This window comes from Pleuronectes platessa, chromosome 7, assembly GCF_947347685.1.
Source record: "Pleuronectes platessa chromosome 7, fPlePla1.1, whole genome shotgun sequence".
NCBI lineage: Eukaryota > Metazoa > Chordata > Actinopteri > Pleuronectiformes > Pleuronectidae > Pleuronectes > Pleuronectes platessa.
Window position 1 is genome coordinate 12,414,108 of NC_070632.1, and position 18,362 is coordinate 12,432,469.

The 18,362-nt window shown below is 42.2% G+C and overlaps 1 protein-coding gene across 3 annotated transcripts; it reads right to left on the reverse strand.

Moving 5' to 3' along the window:
• Window positions 1–746: 746 nt before the first annotated feature.
• LOC128443929 (beta-1,4-N-acetylgalactosaminyltransferase 3) lies at window positions 747–17,113 on the reverse strand. 3 transcript variants are annotated; one of them, XM_053426156.1, is made up of 20 exons: window positions 16,880–17,113; window positions 15,279–15,331; window positions 15,098–15,178; window positions 13,147–13,242; window positions 12,692–12,782; window positions 12,490–12,590; window positions 12,121–12,188; window positions 11,038–11,116; window positions 10,823–10,889; window positions 10,486–10,614; window positions 10,266–10,375; window positions 7,337–7,431; window positions 6,133–6,200; window positions 5,778–6,039; window positions 4,247–4,464; window positions 3,952–4,105; window positions 3,773–3,845; window positions 3,520–3,673; window positions 2,158–2,284; window positions 747–1,740 (listed from the first exon to the last, which is right to left on the reverse strand). In XM_053426156.1, the coding sequence occupies exons 1-20, from the start codon at window positions 17,007–17,009 to the stop codon at window positions 1,650–1,652; spliced, it is 2,247 nt and encodes a 748-aa protein (XP_053282131.1). In that variant the 5' UTR covers window positions 17,010–17,113; the 3' UTR covers window positions 747–1,649. The 3 variants fall into 3 exon arrangements, with proteins under 3 accessions (XP_053282131.1, XP_053282132.1, XP_053282133.1); XM_053426157.1 differs by having other exon boundaries at window positions 17,004–17,105; XM_053426158.1 differs by lacking the exon at window positions 16,880–17,113 and adding an exon at window positions 13,506–13,553 and having other exon boundaries at window positions 15,279–15,334.
• Window positions 17,114–18,362: the final 1,249 nt, after the last annotated feature.

The window sequence follows — 18,362 nt, forward strand, 5'->3', positions numbered from 1 at the left end:
ACAAAAGATATTGAAAAATGCACTCTCTGCTCCCTAAATTTCCTTGAGTTCTTCCTTGCACCATCTCTTCACAATATTTAATGCAAATCAGTTAAATAGTTTTTGCATAACCCTGCAAACAAACAGACAAAAACAAACTGAGGTAGTATGCAATGAAAAAAGCTGAACTGTAGCAAACAGGAATAAGTCTGTTTGCTACAGCGCTGTCGGAGACTTTTCTTAATTTGATGGGCACTGCACTTAAATGTGAGTTGATCTCACATTACCTTTCCTGCTGCCATAAAAATTCACTAGTTTACTAAATCTGTCGATGAAAATAGTCTCCATTATGTGCTCTAGTTACTACAGTTTGAGTAGTTCCTGCTATTAACAGCACACAGCTATCAGTCTATCTATATATATTTATATATATATATATATATATATATATATATATATATATATATATATATAAAATAAACTGGATGAGCTTGTTCCAGTGTTTTTTTATACGGTGCTGGCTGCTGCTTAACAGCTTGATCATCAGAATTTTTTAAATCATTGCTGGGATTAGAACAAAAGACGCACTTTAGGCTTTTTGCTCACAAAGCAGATCATTCTGGCAAATTCCTTATCCTCTTCAAAGACACACTTTTATAGGTCATAATTTCCATTAGAAATTAACTTTCACTCAGTTCACTCATTTAAAAGCATGGCAGCTATTCAACATAGAATACAGAATGTAATGAAAGCAAATGCAACATAGACATTGTTTAAATACATTTATTGACTCCAAAGATTTGTCAAAGCAACCTAAAATGGAAAACTGTCTCCCAGAGCGAAGAAACAACTGAACTGTACAAGAAGTCAGAGGTTAACTCGTATAGCATCACAGTTTGCATGCTCAACTGACGTTGAGGTCAATGATGCCATTTTCTACCTGCTTCACAGAGCAAACATACACCTGGAGAAGTCACAGAGCACCTTGAGGATTATGTTCTAAACTTCTCCAGTGCGTTTGTCACCTTTCAGCCATGCAGGCTGGCTCCTGAGCTCTCTGTGATGGAGATGGACCGGAACCTTGTGTCCTGGATCACAGAATACCTCACTGACAGGCCTCAGTGTGTCAGGCTGCAGGACTGCTCTTCAGACTGTTGCCTGGGACACCCAACTCCTGTCACCATTACACCTTTGACTTCTTATACAATACAGGAACATGCCATCTACAAAAGTTCTCTGCAACTCCTCCATCGTCGGCTACATCGCAGAGGACATAGAGTATAGAGACCTGGTAGGGAGTTTTGTATGATGTGTGGCAGAAATCAATTACAGCTCAACATTAGTCAAATCAAGGAGCTGCAGTGGACCTTTGAGGTAGAGGAAGCTCCTCCACCACTGTTGTGATTAATGGAGAGGGGGTGGATAGGTTGATCCAGTTTGTTATTCAGATACACTGGGTCGTCAGAGTAGAGTCTTCTTAGTGTTCTTCTTGTTGCTCTGCAAAGCTTGAGTGAATGAAGACAGTATTCAGCCCTAATTTTATCATCTACATATTAATCCCCGTCAGTTAGTTGTAGTAGTAGCAGTATCTGTCCTTTAGGTACTCTGGTTGAGCCTGTGTTAATGTCAGTGTGCTGCAACGGATGGGGAGGTCATTTTTTGGTCTAAAGCTACTCGGTCCACATGCCACGTTTGGAGTGAAAGTAGTGGAAGAAGTTCCTCAAGTAGATCCTATCCACTTCCAGTCCCGACTTAATGATCCTAGAGCAGAGGTACAGTATTTGGGTTTGGTATTAGGTTCAAGCGTAAGAAAAAATACGAGGGGAGGAATTTTGCTGTCCTTTTGCGTAAAAATAAGTAAAAATAAATCAGATATTTATTTTGGATTTGGAGAATAAGCTGCCAGTGTTTGATCTCTGTGGTTTATCCAACTTACTTAAAATAATTCTTAGGAACAATTTCACCAATTCACATGCACAAGGCCTTTTTGTAGAGGCAGCCATGCGCTAACATCAGTAGTTAGACGCATTTTTAAAAACTCAAATTGAATCTTAAAATATCATGTTATTCTCAACATTTTTATTTTATCCTAAAACATAGCTGACGTGTGAGTAGTACTAAAAGATAAAAGTAACAAACAAATGTATCTGTCAATTTACATTGAGGGACTAAACTGACCTGTCGAGTAGATCCCAGTCTTCCCCTCCCCAGCGGTCTGTATATTCCTTGGTGTTCATTCCTCCCACTGCATCCAGATCAGACTTATAGATTCCAAGCAGGCCAAAACCTTGGACCTCCCAGAAACCTGCAATCCAGACATTTACATATTTTTTTAAACATTTAATAAATCCACACTTAAAGGTTCTGTGTGTAGAATTTAGTGACATTTAGTGGTGAATTTGCTTAGTTTGTGCAGTTGGGACTACTGTAAAAAAACAAAAACATGGTGGCCTCAGTATAGAGGGGACCTGCTCCTGTTGTCAATATATTTAGATATAAAAGGGCCCATTCCAGGGTAAAACAAAAAAAATTGATACCGTTTAGATCCGACACTCATGAAAACATCACTTAGATTATTTTATATTCAATTTCTGCCAAATGATCCCTTTCACCTAAATCATACACACTGGACCTTTAACCTTTAAAATGCATCATTATACCTCCACTTAAAACAGCTTGCATTGTTTGTACACCTTCATACTACAAACAGGGCTGAACAAAAAAAAACCTCTGCTTTTGTTTGAAGATCTCATGTCGGTAAAATCTTTTATGAATTTACATCTTAACATGACTATGTCAAGATAGATGTGGGCAGGCTGAGCACAAATTACTGTGTTTGCTATCAATACACACACACACACATGAAGGAACAACTTTAATTTGTATCTTTGTGAAGGACCTAAATCTAATACAAAAGTAAATGCCCTTTCTTAAAATGGACTGACCTAACATCTTCTCCTGATCTTTTCAAAACAAGTTTCTGTATAAAACAGACTGACTATAAAGATGATGACACGTCTTAACCTCCTCCCACGATCCAGAAATTAAGCTAGAATAACGCAGCTAAGAAAGCCACCATCTTGAAAATATGGGGCCAGAATCTGCACTGTACAGATCTGGGGGTTCAGTATCAAATAACTAATCAAAGATGAAATGGCTAGAAAAATTTGGACTTGAATAAACGTCCTTGGAATATGAACTTCCTAAAATGACAAAAATCTAGTTAGCATGTACTAAGCTTTTGTGTTATTATGGCCATGTCCCATTCACCAACATGGAGTAGGCAGGATTTATAACCTACAGTATACTACAGCCAGCAACCGGCTGGGGATCAAGGTGCTTTGGCTTCACTTTTGGAGAGTTGTCATATCTATGGTATACAACCATTCATTTTGAAACTAAAACTCCTGCTAAACTGTATTAAAAGACATTATGATGATGACTCAAGATTGTTATACTTTTTTGCTGCCTTTTATTAATGTGCATCCCTCAATAGAGTAACTGTCACTTTAAAATGAAACTAGAGATGTGTATATCTACCTATGGCCTCCAGTGGTGAAGACCCACAGTCCAGTCTCAAGACGATGGGAGCAAAGGCCATGTGTCCCTCCACGGAGTGTTTCCTGATGCTGTCGATTATGGAGGTAGGGAATTGGAGGTGGAGGTCACAAAGAAACACTATGCTGTGTGGATCCTGAGGGAAGATGAGAGAGTGGTAGATATTTTATTTTGATTCTATTCAAGTGAATTAAATCGTAATTATTTTCCTGCTGAGAGTTGTTGCATCACCTACTTTTATAAGGTCGATTCCTGCTTGCAGACCAGCAGAGCGCTGGAAGTTTCCACTCAGCTTCAGATACTGGTACCTGATACATTCCACACACGCTGTTATAGCACATACATCATGTGTAACATACTTGGCCATTGGTTTATATTCAGTTTAAAAGGAAAACAAACACACAAATGCACAACCTGTGGAGTGACGATTTCTTTAGAGCCTTCTCCACGTCCATGTCAGTGCTGTCGTAGTCAGTGACAATGAGGTTGAAGTTGGTGTCTCTGGATTCTCTGAAAACTTTCTCCATTTCAGTAATCAGCTTGTGCACCCACCGAGCCTGGTTTTTCACTGAGAGACGTAAACAGGCAGATAAACACACAACTTTAAAAATCACAGCTGTCAGCTCACTTTTTGTTAGAGGGTACATGTTTGTCAATGTGCAATCTCCACAACTGGAAATGAGCCTGGTCAAAGGGGGATGTACAGTACCTGGAACTATGATGTGGACGGTGGCAAGAGGATTCCAGCTGAAGGCCACTGGGTTACACAGAACCAGCTCAGGTTGGTTACTCGTAGCGTAGACGTATTGTGACAGACGCAGCATCTGGCCCTTCATGTCTTTCAGCCGCAGCTCCAGGAGGTAGCGGATTCCTTTGGCTGGGTCCACACGCTTCACCACGTTAACCACTTGCACCAACGTGAACCGCCTGCAGGGGCAGAGAGAGACACAGTGACAGGTCTGCAAAATAGTTTCTCATTTACTTTAGATCAGTGAACTGATCCATTAAGTGAATGATCGCTGCAGCTCTACACATATTATACACCTTTCTGGGACTTCATTTGAGGTATTAGTACCCTTAAGAAGATATATCGGCACTTTAAAGGGAAAAAACCCTGCTGCAATGTGTATTTCCATGTCCTCTCTTCTGCCTCTCTCTGGTGCTGGAGACAGATCAGGCTGTTTTAGCCTGCCTCTTGAAGCCCTCCTCTGATTGGCTGACTGCACTTTGGTCTCATTCACAAACTCGTTGGTAAACAACACTGAGGGTAATTTGATATGTTTGGATAGAGTTATATGAGACCAGCCACATATTTACAGTTGGTTACAACAGGATTTTTCTGAACGGTAAATTACACCGCCCATATTTTTGTTCAGGTTTTTAGCAGGACAGTCGGCCAATGTAGGAGTAACGTCCCGAGTTACAGTACGGAGTTTCAGAACAGAGCTGCAAGCTCAGCGACATGTCTGCTTAATGTTGAGTTTAGTGTGGAGGGGTAATGGTGGGGGGCAGGGGTGCTGGGTTCGTAGGCTGGACTGGTACCGGCTGGACGGGGCTGAGAGATGAGTGTGACAACATCATACAAGGGAGGAAGTACGAAACGAGACATTTCGATAACATATTTCTTAGAATGGACTGAGGGAAAAAGTCTGCGGAGAGACTGTATTCATACTTTGAGGGTCCCTACCGACCCCCTTCAACTAATTACGGATAGTAAAAGCCCAGAAAAATGCATTTTACACAATACAGGCCCTTTAAGATAGATATAGCATTAATCAATTTATATATATATATATATTTATTGTTTTTTTAAATTACTTTTCTGGGTCGCTAGCTAAAATTTGTGTTAAGTCCCACTCTCTACCTGTTTTAGATCAGTTAATATAAATAAACTGACTTTTATGCAGTTTCAGTTCCTCTTGACATTTTGCTTTCACAAAAACATGGATAATAAGAATCAATAAAGACTTCAGACACCATGGTTAAGAACCCAAAAATGTTTTATGAGGACACAGTCAGCTAGACCTTTGACCACAAAAATGTAATCATCTCATCTAGGGTCCAAGTGAATGAATACGTATGGACTAACGTAGCTATGTACAAACGGACAACCTGAAAACATGATGCTTTTGGCCATTGGTTGTCACCAGTGTGGAGGCAAAATACCTCCCATTTAAAATTATACCAATTTTTGTTCTATGACCCAGGCGATGTGCTGGCGCAGACACAAATACACTTACCCATTATGTTCTTTGTTGAGTTTGTCAATGAAATCCTTGACCACTGGCAGAACATCATTTGAGTTGATAAGCAGACTGCCAGCAATATTGCACTTCATTTCAATCGCATCTGAATTATGTGCCCGATATTCCAGGTGGTTGATCTGAAAGGTCTGCCTCCAGCGCCGGTTGACATTATTTTTTTCCTGCAGGAGCTTTAATGATCTTTTTACAATCCTTTCCTTCCCACTTATGTCCAATCCCTCCGATAGGAAGCTTTTATCTAGCATTAACAGGACGCAAACAGACAATTAGTGTGAATTGGTCTGACAACACAAGTAACTCATTTTATAAATAAGAAAAAGTGAGAAAATACTTCTGTCTCTGCTTTCTTGTTCCTGCAGGTCAGGACTGTCTAGTGTCATGTATCCAGATAAACTCGACCTAAGTAGACAAAACACAAGATTATGCTAAGAATGACAATGGAGTTATTTGGCGTTGTGATTTCAGATGACACTTAAAAAATGAACACCGTTCTCTTTTACTGGATGTGCAAAAGATTCTCAGCAGATTGAAGGGTACAGCACCCTCTATAGGTGATACGTTAACTGTCCTTCTGTAAGTATGAGGGGTGAATGATCAGTTTGTGACCGAAGGTCAAACAAGATAAGTTTATGTCTTTAAGTTATTTAGCAGAAATTTGGAACTTAATATAACTATGGAATTTCAATCTGTTTGTGGTAACTGATATTGCAATTCAACATCTTCTGAGACCAAGGTAGAAGCACAAAGGTCGGTGTTCTCCATTTGTTCAAAGTCCAATCACCCAGGGAGGTCCACAAGGTCATCATGGCAACACTATGGGTGAATGGCCTTTCTTTAAGCAGAGGAATTAAAGCTTAGCAGAGAAGATGTGTTAACATCATAATCGAATAACATCCAGGTTTAGGATGTGACTTTTATAAAGAAAAGATTAATTTGCTTTATGACCTCATAATTAAAAGACATTCCTTTAAGATTTTGTAAAACTGACTCCTACCTTCGACCATTAATTCATCAATCTCCCACTCTGTTCATATTTAATATGGAATCGCGCTGCGTGTCTCGCTCATAGATTGTATATAAAGTTGGACAAGCTGACAGCACCCAGAGAGTGAAGCCACCTGCTGGCTGGCAGCAGGAAAGGTCATACATCCCGCCTCTTCCATGTTGGTCGAAAGGACATGAACCAACCAAGTATACGTAAAATACCAAGATGTTTTCTGTCGTTTGAGCTAGTTCTATTCACAAAACATACCAAGATTGGTTTTAATTTTTTATACGCAATTGACAGCTGAGTCTGACTTGCCAAGATTGGTCGAGCCTGTGTATCAGCAGGAGCTCTCTACAATGGTTCCAATCACTGATTGCTAATGATTCTGGCTCAAAATGTACAAGATGCCAGCTTTCATATCCAGGATTACATTTTGGCTTCATTTCTGGAAAGTAGGAGGAAGTGGAGATGCATCGTCTATCTTTATATAAAGTCTATGCTCTTACTACATTTGGATCTATAATTTGTTTATCCCCGGAGGTCTCACTTCTCAATGATGTCGGGGGGATAGACGCAGCTTTTCTCAGACTCCATGTGCGTGAGTCGGGTATGGTCATCGGGGTAGATGTAAGACAATTTAACCTGGTGAGATGAAATGAAATGCTGTTAAAAACCAGAGATCGTAATGACTTGCTGCCACAAATGTATGAATCATGAGGTCTTCTTTGATGATGCTTATGCAGCCACTTCCTCCAAGACCAGATCACAGAATGAAACATGTGCTCACATTTAAATACTTTTCCAACTCACTGTAAGGCGTCTCTTTAATTATGTCTCGTTTGTTCAATCCGTACAAAATCGAAATGGTTTTATTTGTTGAATCATGTGACAAAATAAACTAGTTGGACTTTAAACACTGAACATCCAGAAGGAGACATTCGTGGCCTGGATACCCAATGTTTACACTTAAAGCCCCAAAATTAGACTAATCCTTGTCAGATAAGGTCTGTTACCATGACCTTTGACATATGATCAGTTAATCTTGGAGTCCAAGTTTGTGCCAAATTTGAAAGGAGGAACAATTCCCTTGAGGGATTTCTGAGACATTGTGTTCACACGGCAACATATAACAAGAATTACCTTCGAGATTAATACCCCATTTTATTTGTCAAGAACATGGTTCTCTATATATTTCATTAGGTTGAAATCTAGCTCATATTGTCTCATCTCATCTCATCGTCATCCGCTTATCCGGGGTCGGGTCGCGGGGGGAGCAGCTCAAGCAGGGGGCCCCAGACTTCCCTTTCCCGGGCCACATTGACCAGCTCTGACGGGGGGATCCCGAGGCGTTCCCAGGCCAGTGTTGAGATATAATCTCTCCACCTAGTCCTGGGTCTTCCCCGAGGTCTCCTCCCCACTGGACGTGCCTGAAACACCTCCCAAGGGAGGCGCCCAGTGGGCATCCTTACCAGATGCCCGAACCACCTCAGCTGACTCCTTTCTAAGTAAAGGAGCAGCGGCTCTAATCCGAGTCCCTCACGGATGACTGAGCTTCTCACCCTATCCCTAAGGGAGACGCCAGCCACCCTTCTGAGAAAACTCATCTCGGCCGCTTGTACCCGCGATCTCGTCCTTTCGGTCATCACCCAGCCCTCATGACCATAGGTGAGGATAGGAACGAAGATCGACCGGTAGATCGAGAGCTTTGCCTTGCGGCTCAGCTCTCTTTTCGTTACAACGGTGCGGTAAAGCGAACGCAATACCGCCCCCGCTGCTCCGATTCTCCGGCCAATCTCACGCTCCATAGTACCCTCACTCGCGAACAAGACCCCGAGGTACTTGAACTCCTTCACTTGGGCTAAGGACTCATTTCCTACCCGGAGTAAGCAATCCATCGGTTTCCTGCTAAGAGTCATGGCCTCAGATTTAGCGGTGCTGATCCTCATCCCAGCCGCTTCACACTCGGCCGCCAGCCGATCCAGTGAGTGCTGAAGGTCACAAGCCGATGATCCAATGAGGACCACATCATCCGCAAAAAGCAGTGACGAGATCCTCAGACCACCGAACTGCAACCCCTCCCCACCACGACTACGCCTCGATATCCTGTCCATGTATATCACAAACAGGATTGGTGACAAGGCGCAGCCCTGGCGGAGACCAGCACCCACTGAGAACGAAACTGACTGGCTGCCGAGGACCCGAACACAGCTCTCGCTTTGGGAGTACAGAGATTGGATGGCCCTGAGGAGAGACCCCCTTACCCCATACTCCCGCAGCACCTCCCACAGTTTCTCCCGGGGGACCCGGTCATACGCCTTCTCCAGATCCACAAAACACAAGTGGACCGGATGGGCATACTCCCAGGCCCCCTCCAGGATCCTTGCGAGAGTGAAGAGCTGGTCCGTAGTTCCACGTCCGGGGCGAAAACCGCATTGTTCCTCTTCAATCTGAGGTTCGACGATCGGCCGAACCCTCCTTTCCAGCACCTTGGAGTAGACTTTACCAGGGAGGCTGAGGAGTGTGATACCCCGATAATTGGTACACACTCTCTGGTCCCCCTTTTTGAACAGGGGAACCACCACCCCGGTTTGCCACTCCTTTGGCACTGTACCCGATTCCCACGCGATGTTGAATAGGCGTGTCAACCATGACAGCCCCTCAACACCCAGAGCCTTTAGCATTTCTGGCTGGATCTCATCAATCCCTGGGGCTTTGCCACTGCGGAGATGTTTGACTACCTCAGTGACCTCCACCAGGGAAATTGACGACGAAACACCATCAACCTCGAGCTCTGCCTCCAACATAGAGGGCGTGTTATTCGGATTCAGGAGTTCCTCAAAGTGTTCCTTCCAACGTCCGACGACCTCCTCAGTTGAGGTCAACAGAGTCCCATCCTTACTGTACACAGCTTGGATGGTTCCCCGTTTCCCCCTCCTGAGGTGCCGGATAGTCTTCCAGAAACACTTTGGTGCCGACCGAAAGTCCTTCTCCATGACCTCTCCGAACTTCTCCCACACCCGCTGCTTAGCCTCCGACACGGCAGCAGCTGCAGCCCTTCGGGCCTGTCGGTACCCTGCAACCGAGTCAGGAGTCCTCCAGGATATCATATCCCGGAAGGCCTCCTTCTTCAATCGGACGGCTTCCCTGACCACCGGTGTCCACCACGGTGTCCGAGGGTTACCGCCCCTTGAGGAACCTAAGGCCCTGAGGCCACAGCTAGCCGCCGCAGCTTCAGCAATGGAGGCTTTGAACACTGCCCACTCCGGCTCAATGTCCCCAACCTCCACAGGAATGCCAGAAAAACTCCGCCGGAGGTGTGAGTTGAAGATACCTAGGACGGGGGCCTCCTCCAGACGTTCCCAGTTCTCGAGATTAATACCCCATTTTATTTGTCAAGAACATGGTTCTCTATATATTTCATTAGGTTGAAATCTAGCTCATATTGTTCTTCAGAATAAAAACATACAAATACATACATAATTTAGTCCTTGATAGCGGGCCAGATGAGAACCTTTGAATGCGTAGCTGGGTTTGTACTCGCAGTCGGGCAAAACATCTTGTAGGAACTTGCTGTTTATCAAAGGCACTTCAAACCAACACAACAGAAATTAGAGCAGAGATTACTTTGTGCTTCATTGGAGGAAATCACTTGCATCCTGACGTGAAACAGAACAAGAACACAGAAATGTCTCTCACCATGGAAGAGAACGTCTCGTGGGTCTTCCCTCAGCATGTCGACTGTAGACCTGCTCTGTTTCGTGTTGGAGTGGCTTGCAGCCGTCTGAGGTATGTGTTCAACATCACCCGCTATCATAGCAGACTCATCTGTGGGATGAAGCCACAGGACAATAAAATCAGAGAAGTGCTCCACATTCAAATGTGCCACTAAACCGCTGACTTGATACAGTGTGAGCATCTGAGCAGAAATGATAAAGGCATTAGTTTTGGATTGAGGGACATTTTGTGGTGCAGGTTCACTCTGAGTTGTCTTTGCCATTTCAGTGTCAATGTCTGGGTTGATGCATGTCTTTACCAACATAGAGAGAGATGTCCTTTGAGTCAATAACCGTGAATCTGGAGCCTTCACCCTGGAGCTGCCACTGCGTGAAAACAGACACAAAGAACTACACGTCTCTTCTCTGTTTAAAAGCTCAGGTTACACATAATGTTACAGCTGCAAATGTCACGAGAAAACAGAGAAGTGACATTTGGATTTAAAGTCTAAATGAGCTGGGACGAGCTACTTACCGCCACCTCCACATGGTCTGTACCTTCATGGTCCTGCTTGTGGAGAAGCTCAAAAAAGTACTTCCTCTCTGCAGAAAGCCTGTCAGATAGTTACTGTTCATATTCAGAACTATCACATAGACATATTAGACACCAAAGCTAAACAGTTTCAAGTAGCCTAAAGATTACATGGTAGCTGTTATGAAAGCTGTTATGAAAGTTCTGTTTTAATGCCACCAGGCATGTACAGTACATAAAGTCAATGTTGATCTTCATTGCTGATAGTATTGGTATCAACTGAAACTGATCTAGATGTAAAGCCTACCAAACAATAAGGATGTAATCCATCACCACACTCTGACAATGCTTTAGCAGTAAGTCTGTGAAATGGGTACAAACAGTCGTCTTAATTCTCTCCAACAACTACATCGAGTTTTTACCATATCAGCATTTCTGGGTTGGATTCCAAGAGGGACATATACATGTTTACATAGAACTAGGTTATGACATCTTACAGGTTATGAGACTGGATGTTTATGTTGAGACATGAGTTTTGGTAACGTTGCACTCCTGCAAGTGAAGCAGTTCCATAGATACGTGGTAGAGGGCAGTACGGTCCCTAATTCTCTGTCCCTGACAGAACCCGGATATCGTTTCAATACTTCCGTCCAGACCTGTCAGGTGCTAACGAGCTTAGATAAGGTATGCAAAGTCTAACAGGGGACTTGTTAAAGACAGTTTGAAGAATGAATGGTCAATGTTGGTGAAGCAGAAGCTGGAAACCTCCGCGTTGGTACCCCTGTATGGATCAAGATGAGTCCTACAAGTGACAATATGCAAGTCCTGATTTCATTTTTGCCTGTGATGAGTAAGAAGATCCTGCCATATATAGAAAATATTTCTCTTCCTTTTAACCTTGTTTGTTACAAGAATTCCAGCTTACTTTTGAGGATATAGCTACTTTTATTGAGATATTTCAACCTGTGTTGTTTACATGTGCTTTTCTCACTGGTTTGACTATGTTCGAATGAGATATTTAGTGTAAATTGAGAAATAATACGTAAGGAAATGTATTTTCCCCACATAGACACACATTAAACTCACCTCACTGGTCTTGATATCTGACTAACATATTTCTCAAACTCGCCAGGGGCGGCCCACTCTGCGCCAGTCTAATAAAAGGAAGCAATCAATTATAAATCAATTATTAAGAAAGAAAATATTAACACACTTTTACATGGACACATATTTTCATATTAGCCCAATTAAGACAAACTAAGTAAGACACTGCTATGTAAACAACAGCTTCTGATCATCTTGAATCTGGTCAGATTTGTGAAAATCACACAGGTTAAAAATAAAGTCTAATTCAGAATAAGATCAATAGTCAGAATTATAATGTCCATGTAAATGTCTGTGACAGAAATGTAGAAATGTTCCTCTGCTGCTTAAGAAGATGACTGAGATGAATACCTTTCCAACCCATCCCAGTAACTGCAAATTGAGGGGGGAGTCGTCTGTGCTTAGCCACAACTCAGAGTTGTCCTGAGAGCTCAAAGCAAAAACAAACTCTCCTGAGAGAAAAAGGAAACAAGGGGTTATAAAGATTCAGACAGAGATATCTAGGAAATGTATGAAGTGTAAGCATGGTATCAAGAAGGGATTAGTGAGGTACCGTCAGTATATGGATGCAGATAGCCAAATATCCTGAGTCCATAGTTAGTCCACTTAGGAATGACGGCCAGCTTCAGTACTGTACTTCTGGACTGAAAGAGTGAGGAAAAACAAAGAAACAGCCCCCATGTTTACTCAAAGGGGGACAACCTCTTCAGTCCAGGGACCTGAGGATCTAACATGAGGATGTAGAATGCACCTCTGTGTAAAAGCACCTCACTGTGACACTGAAGAAGAAAAGAGAACACTAAGGTCAAGATCAATCCTCTGGGGATCATGAATGAATGACATTTCATAGTGATCCATCTGATTGTTGCCGAGATATTTAAGCATAATCCTGCTGAAGAACAAACAAACCAATGGATAAGGGCACAACCACACCCTCCCTGGCTGAAGTAATGATTCACTGAACAGAATTAATGCAGTGTGGGGTCCTAAGGTCAGGCTCTGACTCACGTGAGGATACAGCGGGTAGTGCGGGTTCTTGCGGAGCTCAGCTATAGTTTTGCCGCACCAGTCCTCAAACGCGTGCAGATTGGCCCGTCCCTTATACTGCAGGAAGAGAGGAGAGAGAGGAAGTTGTGAACACAGTGGGATTTGTTCTGCAATATTTCTGCGGTAGATCAGCTAACCGTCTGGCCTCAGTGTTTAACATCTAAAATCAACAGCTGTACACTCCCTTAGATAACACCTGGTGATAAAGTGACAGAAGTGCTGGTTTCAAATGTCAAACAGGTCCTGCACCATATCAGGAAATATCAGTCCAGAAACATTTCCATGAGTTGTTCTGAAAAGAAAAACAAACAAATACACACCCTCTCTTCTCTACCGCATCCTGCCATCAAGCTTGATTACACCTCTCCCTGGTGAAATTAAAAGGTGTCGTTCATGGGAACTGAATTCAGGCTGAGACACAATCAAAGCAATCTAGCATTCACGCAGTGTAGATCATGCAGAGGCCCAGATGCCCTTGAAATATAAGTGTGAGTGTGCATGTGTGTGGGTATATGTGTGCGCTTACCCGTCTATGTGCGTGTATGTGGGGGGGTATGCTTGTGTATGACAATTCAATTTTTCCTGTGGATCATACTTCAATTTTGGTTGAGCTGAAGACTCTGCTGTCATCAGCAGATCAAGTTAGACCTTGTGTCGCTTGGATCAATCAACCTGCCTCTTTTCATCCATTTTCCTCCTTTGTAAAGGCCACTTGAGTGGAAGGAACTCAATCTTATTTCATTTCACCTGTTTATTTCCTGCTATTTTAATAAGTAGCACACTTATTCTGTGAGATGTGAAAGACAAAGGTTGCATGTAAATGCACTGTGTGAATGTTTGCTCATCAAAACAAGCTTATTCTAAGAAGCATAATTTTACATTGTGACGGCTTTCAATTAAACAGATGTGCTCAAGCGTGAAAGCACGCAGGTGGATGCCTAGGCCTACATGTATACCAAGTGCGTCCGGCACCTGCCTACATCATATACTCTGAAAGGATGTGTTCAAATCTAACACTCTTTTTGTGTTATGAGTATTTCAACACACGTTGTGTTAAAACATCCAATCATGTGTTAAAAACAGGGTACACGCACGAAAAACCAGCTCCCTGGCACTATTACAGTGTTTATGTTAAGTTAAATGGCATCAGGCTGTTAGGGACAGAACCCACAACAGCTGTCAAGAGCACAGACCAGCCTAATATACTGTAAATATGACACACCCTTATACAGGAACCATGAAAGATGACGAAGCGGACTCAGCTGCAGGAAACGTCAGGGTTGGCAAACTTCAAAGGCAAATCAGTCCTACGGAGTTTTTCCCCACAGTCCAGGAGGGACAAACTGTCATACAATTTAACAGTAGGCCAAGTATTGACGTATTTAAACCAAATCGTAATCATAATTTATTTAATAAAATCCAAGGTTCATGATTCAAAGAAATCAAGGTACAGTGCACAATAAAGCCATCTGACCCGTTTGTTACCTGTAAACATGTTTTTCATTTATACAAAAAAGGCTCAGATAAACACCATCGTGTGCTGTGGTTCACTTCCTTGAAATATTGCAGTGACTCAAAACAATGACTTGTATGCAGGTCTCTCATATGAGCGGTGATCTACCTCTATGACAGCTATTGTCAAGTTGAGGTTGAAGTTTACGTATATGATCTGTGAAAAAAATGATATTTACTGGGCATTAAAGAATTTATAACACATTTGGTCAGTTTATATCAAATTTCTGAATGTTTCAATGACTGGAAATAAACTCTTCATATCCACGTTTTCCAGGATGATTGGGAACCCTGAACTTTGAGTCCACAGAGGAAAAAGCACCGAGCAGGACAGGCCCTGACGAGTGCCTAAGTTCAAGAGAGGTGAGTATTTAAGATGATGTACGCTGGACACACCTACCTTTTGTTTCCAGGGTTGTGGAGTAAAGCTGTAGCTCGACGCAGATGAATCCTCCCCATAGTATTGTTTGGCCCTTCTGACCTGCAAAACACACACATTTAATTCACTTAGTATTTCTCCTCAGCCCAAACACACACCCTTACATCACCGTATATTTCTATTACTGCTTCTTTATCCTTACCCAGTTGTCAGGCATGGCTTTCCTCCAGATGTCGACACTGTAAGCTTTCAGGCCTGAGGAAGTGAGTGAGAACAATCAGAGCAATGCAGGGGGGACAGGCAAATATGCAAGACTGTGCAATAATGGGCAACGCTGTCACTCGATATCTTTTATTTTCCAATTTTATTGGTAAGATAGGGATCATTGGGTTCCCCTGTTTTGCTGGAGCAGGTCATTTTTGTAGTGGTTTTACACTGACTGGGGAGGGAGGGAGGCACTGGTGCTATAAAACAGAACAAGTTCACATAACTCCCAATATTTGTGGTGACCGATTACCTAAAAGATTTGAGTAAAATGTTAATTAAAAATTGTATTCTTTTTTAACTTAAATAATTTACTTTTTTTAATTCACTGAAATTAAATCTATTACTTACATTTCAAAACCTGTATACTAAATCAAATTCGTTTAAGACTGCTAAAAATGGAGAGGAGTAAAATCACAAATAGGTAAGACAACTCTGAAAGAACAAGGGGAACATCTGGATGAAATTCACCTTCTCTTATTAAAACTGGTTTCTTATTATCACAGGTTTTCTGCTTTCAGATGTTTTGCTTTTACCATGAGGTGAACCGAATTTACATTTTTGAACTTCCCGGATCAATAACTCATAATCAAACGTTGTCTAAACACAAACGCCGCGTCTTTCCCCTCGCAGTAAGGTTACAGGCTACTCACAACAAAACTTCAAAGACAGAAATGGTTGGGATGGGGTTGTGTAGTATATTTTTTTGCAAACAGATACACCATAAGTCCACAGTCGGACCAGTGTGACCAAATCACATGATACTTATATCAATGTCACTTGGAATCCTCACCATAAAGACCATTGGAAAACACCTGTCAAAAGTGATCCTATAGTTTTGCAACACTAAACTGTTAAACAAACCCACTTCTCAACTATTTTTTCAAGTATTGTAGAAGAAGCAGCTGGAGAACCTGGATGTGTAAGGAGATTTTGGTGAGAAAACTAAATATTAGAGTGAAGTTATCGCATAATCTTCCCAAGAAAAATGTGAAAATATTATGAAAAAAGCTAATTTTTCCATCTAAGTATTTAACTACAATCAGAAGGAGACCCTGGTTGTATGATGTGCTTTTAGTGAGAATACACAATATCAGAGAGAAGTTATTGAATATTGCTGTGAGATCTCTTTTCTAATTTGTAGACGGTGCGCACTTGTCTTAACGCCCTTTGTACACAGATGTTGTGTGTTCAGCTCAAAATACGGTTGTAGCCGGTTGTTAGTTTGATTAACCAACGTTTGATTATGAATTTGAACACATACAAAATTTAATATAAAGACTAAATTGGTGGCAGATAAAAACAAGAATACCATATGATAAAAGCAAGTTTTTGTCTTTGATCCGAAAGGAAGCTATACAGACTAAACCTACCATATTTCGTCCAAGTTTATTTCTTGCATTTTTACACGTTGCTTTTCCATAGTTAGGGTTCTAAATCCGTTACTTGTTGGAGTGAATCATTACTTGAACTCTTTTTTTTACGGATCACACACCTGTTGACTGAGGCATGTTACAACTTTTAAGTTTAATGGCCTACCTGTGTTACGGATCCATGAGTTAGCAACGATAATCTCATAGAAAGCCACTGCTGCGACTAGCACGATCGCCCCGAACAAAAGGAGCGTGTTTCTGGGTTGCAGCCTCGTCCATTGGGAACCTACCGACATCGTTTTGGGTCTCGGGCGGGAGCTACACCTCGGTCCTGTCCACTCATCCGCCGATGGCACCTAGGTTGTTTGATTCGGAATGCGTCTCCAGGTGTTGCCACGTCCAACCTCTGTGCCAATTACGCACGGACGTCAACAATTGCCGTCGATTTTTTTTCTCCACGTCCATTGTCTCTGTGTTTGTGTGTCTGAGTGTGTTTCTATTAAAGGAGAGAGCGAGAGGAACGACTAAGGGAAGAAAAGCGCTCGGATTTTACGCATTTTTCATGGAATGCAAAAAGGACTGGAGTGAGTGACTACACCTAAGGGCTGAGACTAGATTGACCATACACATTTCGGGGAGGCCTGGTTGTGTCCCTAACTGTCTGTTAGAATATAAATTGTATGAATAAAGGTTTTTTTTTTTAACTCTTTGCATCTCCACCTCCTTAGTGTAGAAACTGTGTTAGGGTACATGCTCGCACCTTGAGAAAAGGTTTATTACAATGTTGTACCACAGTGTCTTTGTCATCAGGAGGGCATCGACCACTGCTCCCGGTCCCCCCACATATCACACGTACTTGTGGCTCCTCTCACGGTCCTATAATCCCACCCCGACAGGGGAAACAACGATGTGACCTGCCCAACAAGGAGCACTTTCAAACATCTAAAACTTTCCAGAGGTTTCCTAGTCCGGATGCTATGCGTTCGCTTTTGCACAGACACACACACGTTGAGCGGTACAGATAAAGGTTGGAACTGAAGCATGCGTCACCGGTCTCTCCACACAACGTTAAGCCTCAAAATAAAAACCATGATATTGTCTCCAGGGGGGAAACTATTATCTGTCCACCCTCCCACAGCTGTGATTGTGTGTTTACAGAGTTTAATGTATTTTTTATATCCATGAAGGCCATCACTTTATTTTTCAGGTGTGTTTGAAGGACAAGCGGTGCTGGTCCATTTTCACTCAGGACAGAGACCACGTCTGGAGGCTGACTGCTCTGGAGGATCAGATCAGATCTTCAACAGAGCACTCTGACCTCCTGACAAGTGAAGATGCACACTTGGTCGAAAATTAGCATCTACCTAAACCATGCAGTTAATAATTTCTGCATGAACACTGACCTAGCATATAGCTCCTTACTCGTGCAGTCTCTATGAAATATGGATTTGTTCTTGTGCAGATGCAAACCTATGAAACATCTCTAACATCAGTCGGCTCATTGGTTTGTTTGACTACCTACTTTTTCATTGAAACAAAAGAACTTTCAACTCATAGAAAACAAAAAAATAAACTCCTTAAGAATCCTTTTAAAATGTACTTGTAAAAATTTCATAAAGTTCAAATCACAGAGCATAACATTTTAACCC

Coding starts and splice junctions, on each gene's coding strand:
- LOC128443929 (XM_053426156.1), bottom strand. CDS start 17,009: ATGTCGGTAGGTTCCCAATGGACGAGGCTGCAACCCAGAAACACGCTC. Junction 15,332..16,879: donor CTCATGGATCCGTAACACAG/GTAGGCCATTAA, acceptor TCACTTCCTCAG/GCCTGAAAGCTTACAGTGTC. Junction 4,465..5,777: donor CTCAACAAAGAACATAATGG/GTAAGTGTATTT, acceptor CTGCCCCTGCAG/GCGGTTCACGTTGGTGCAAG.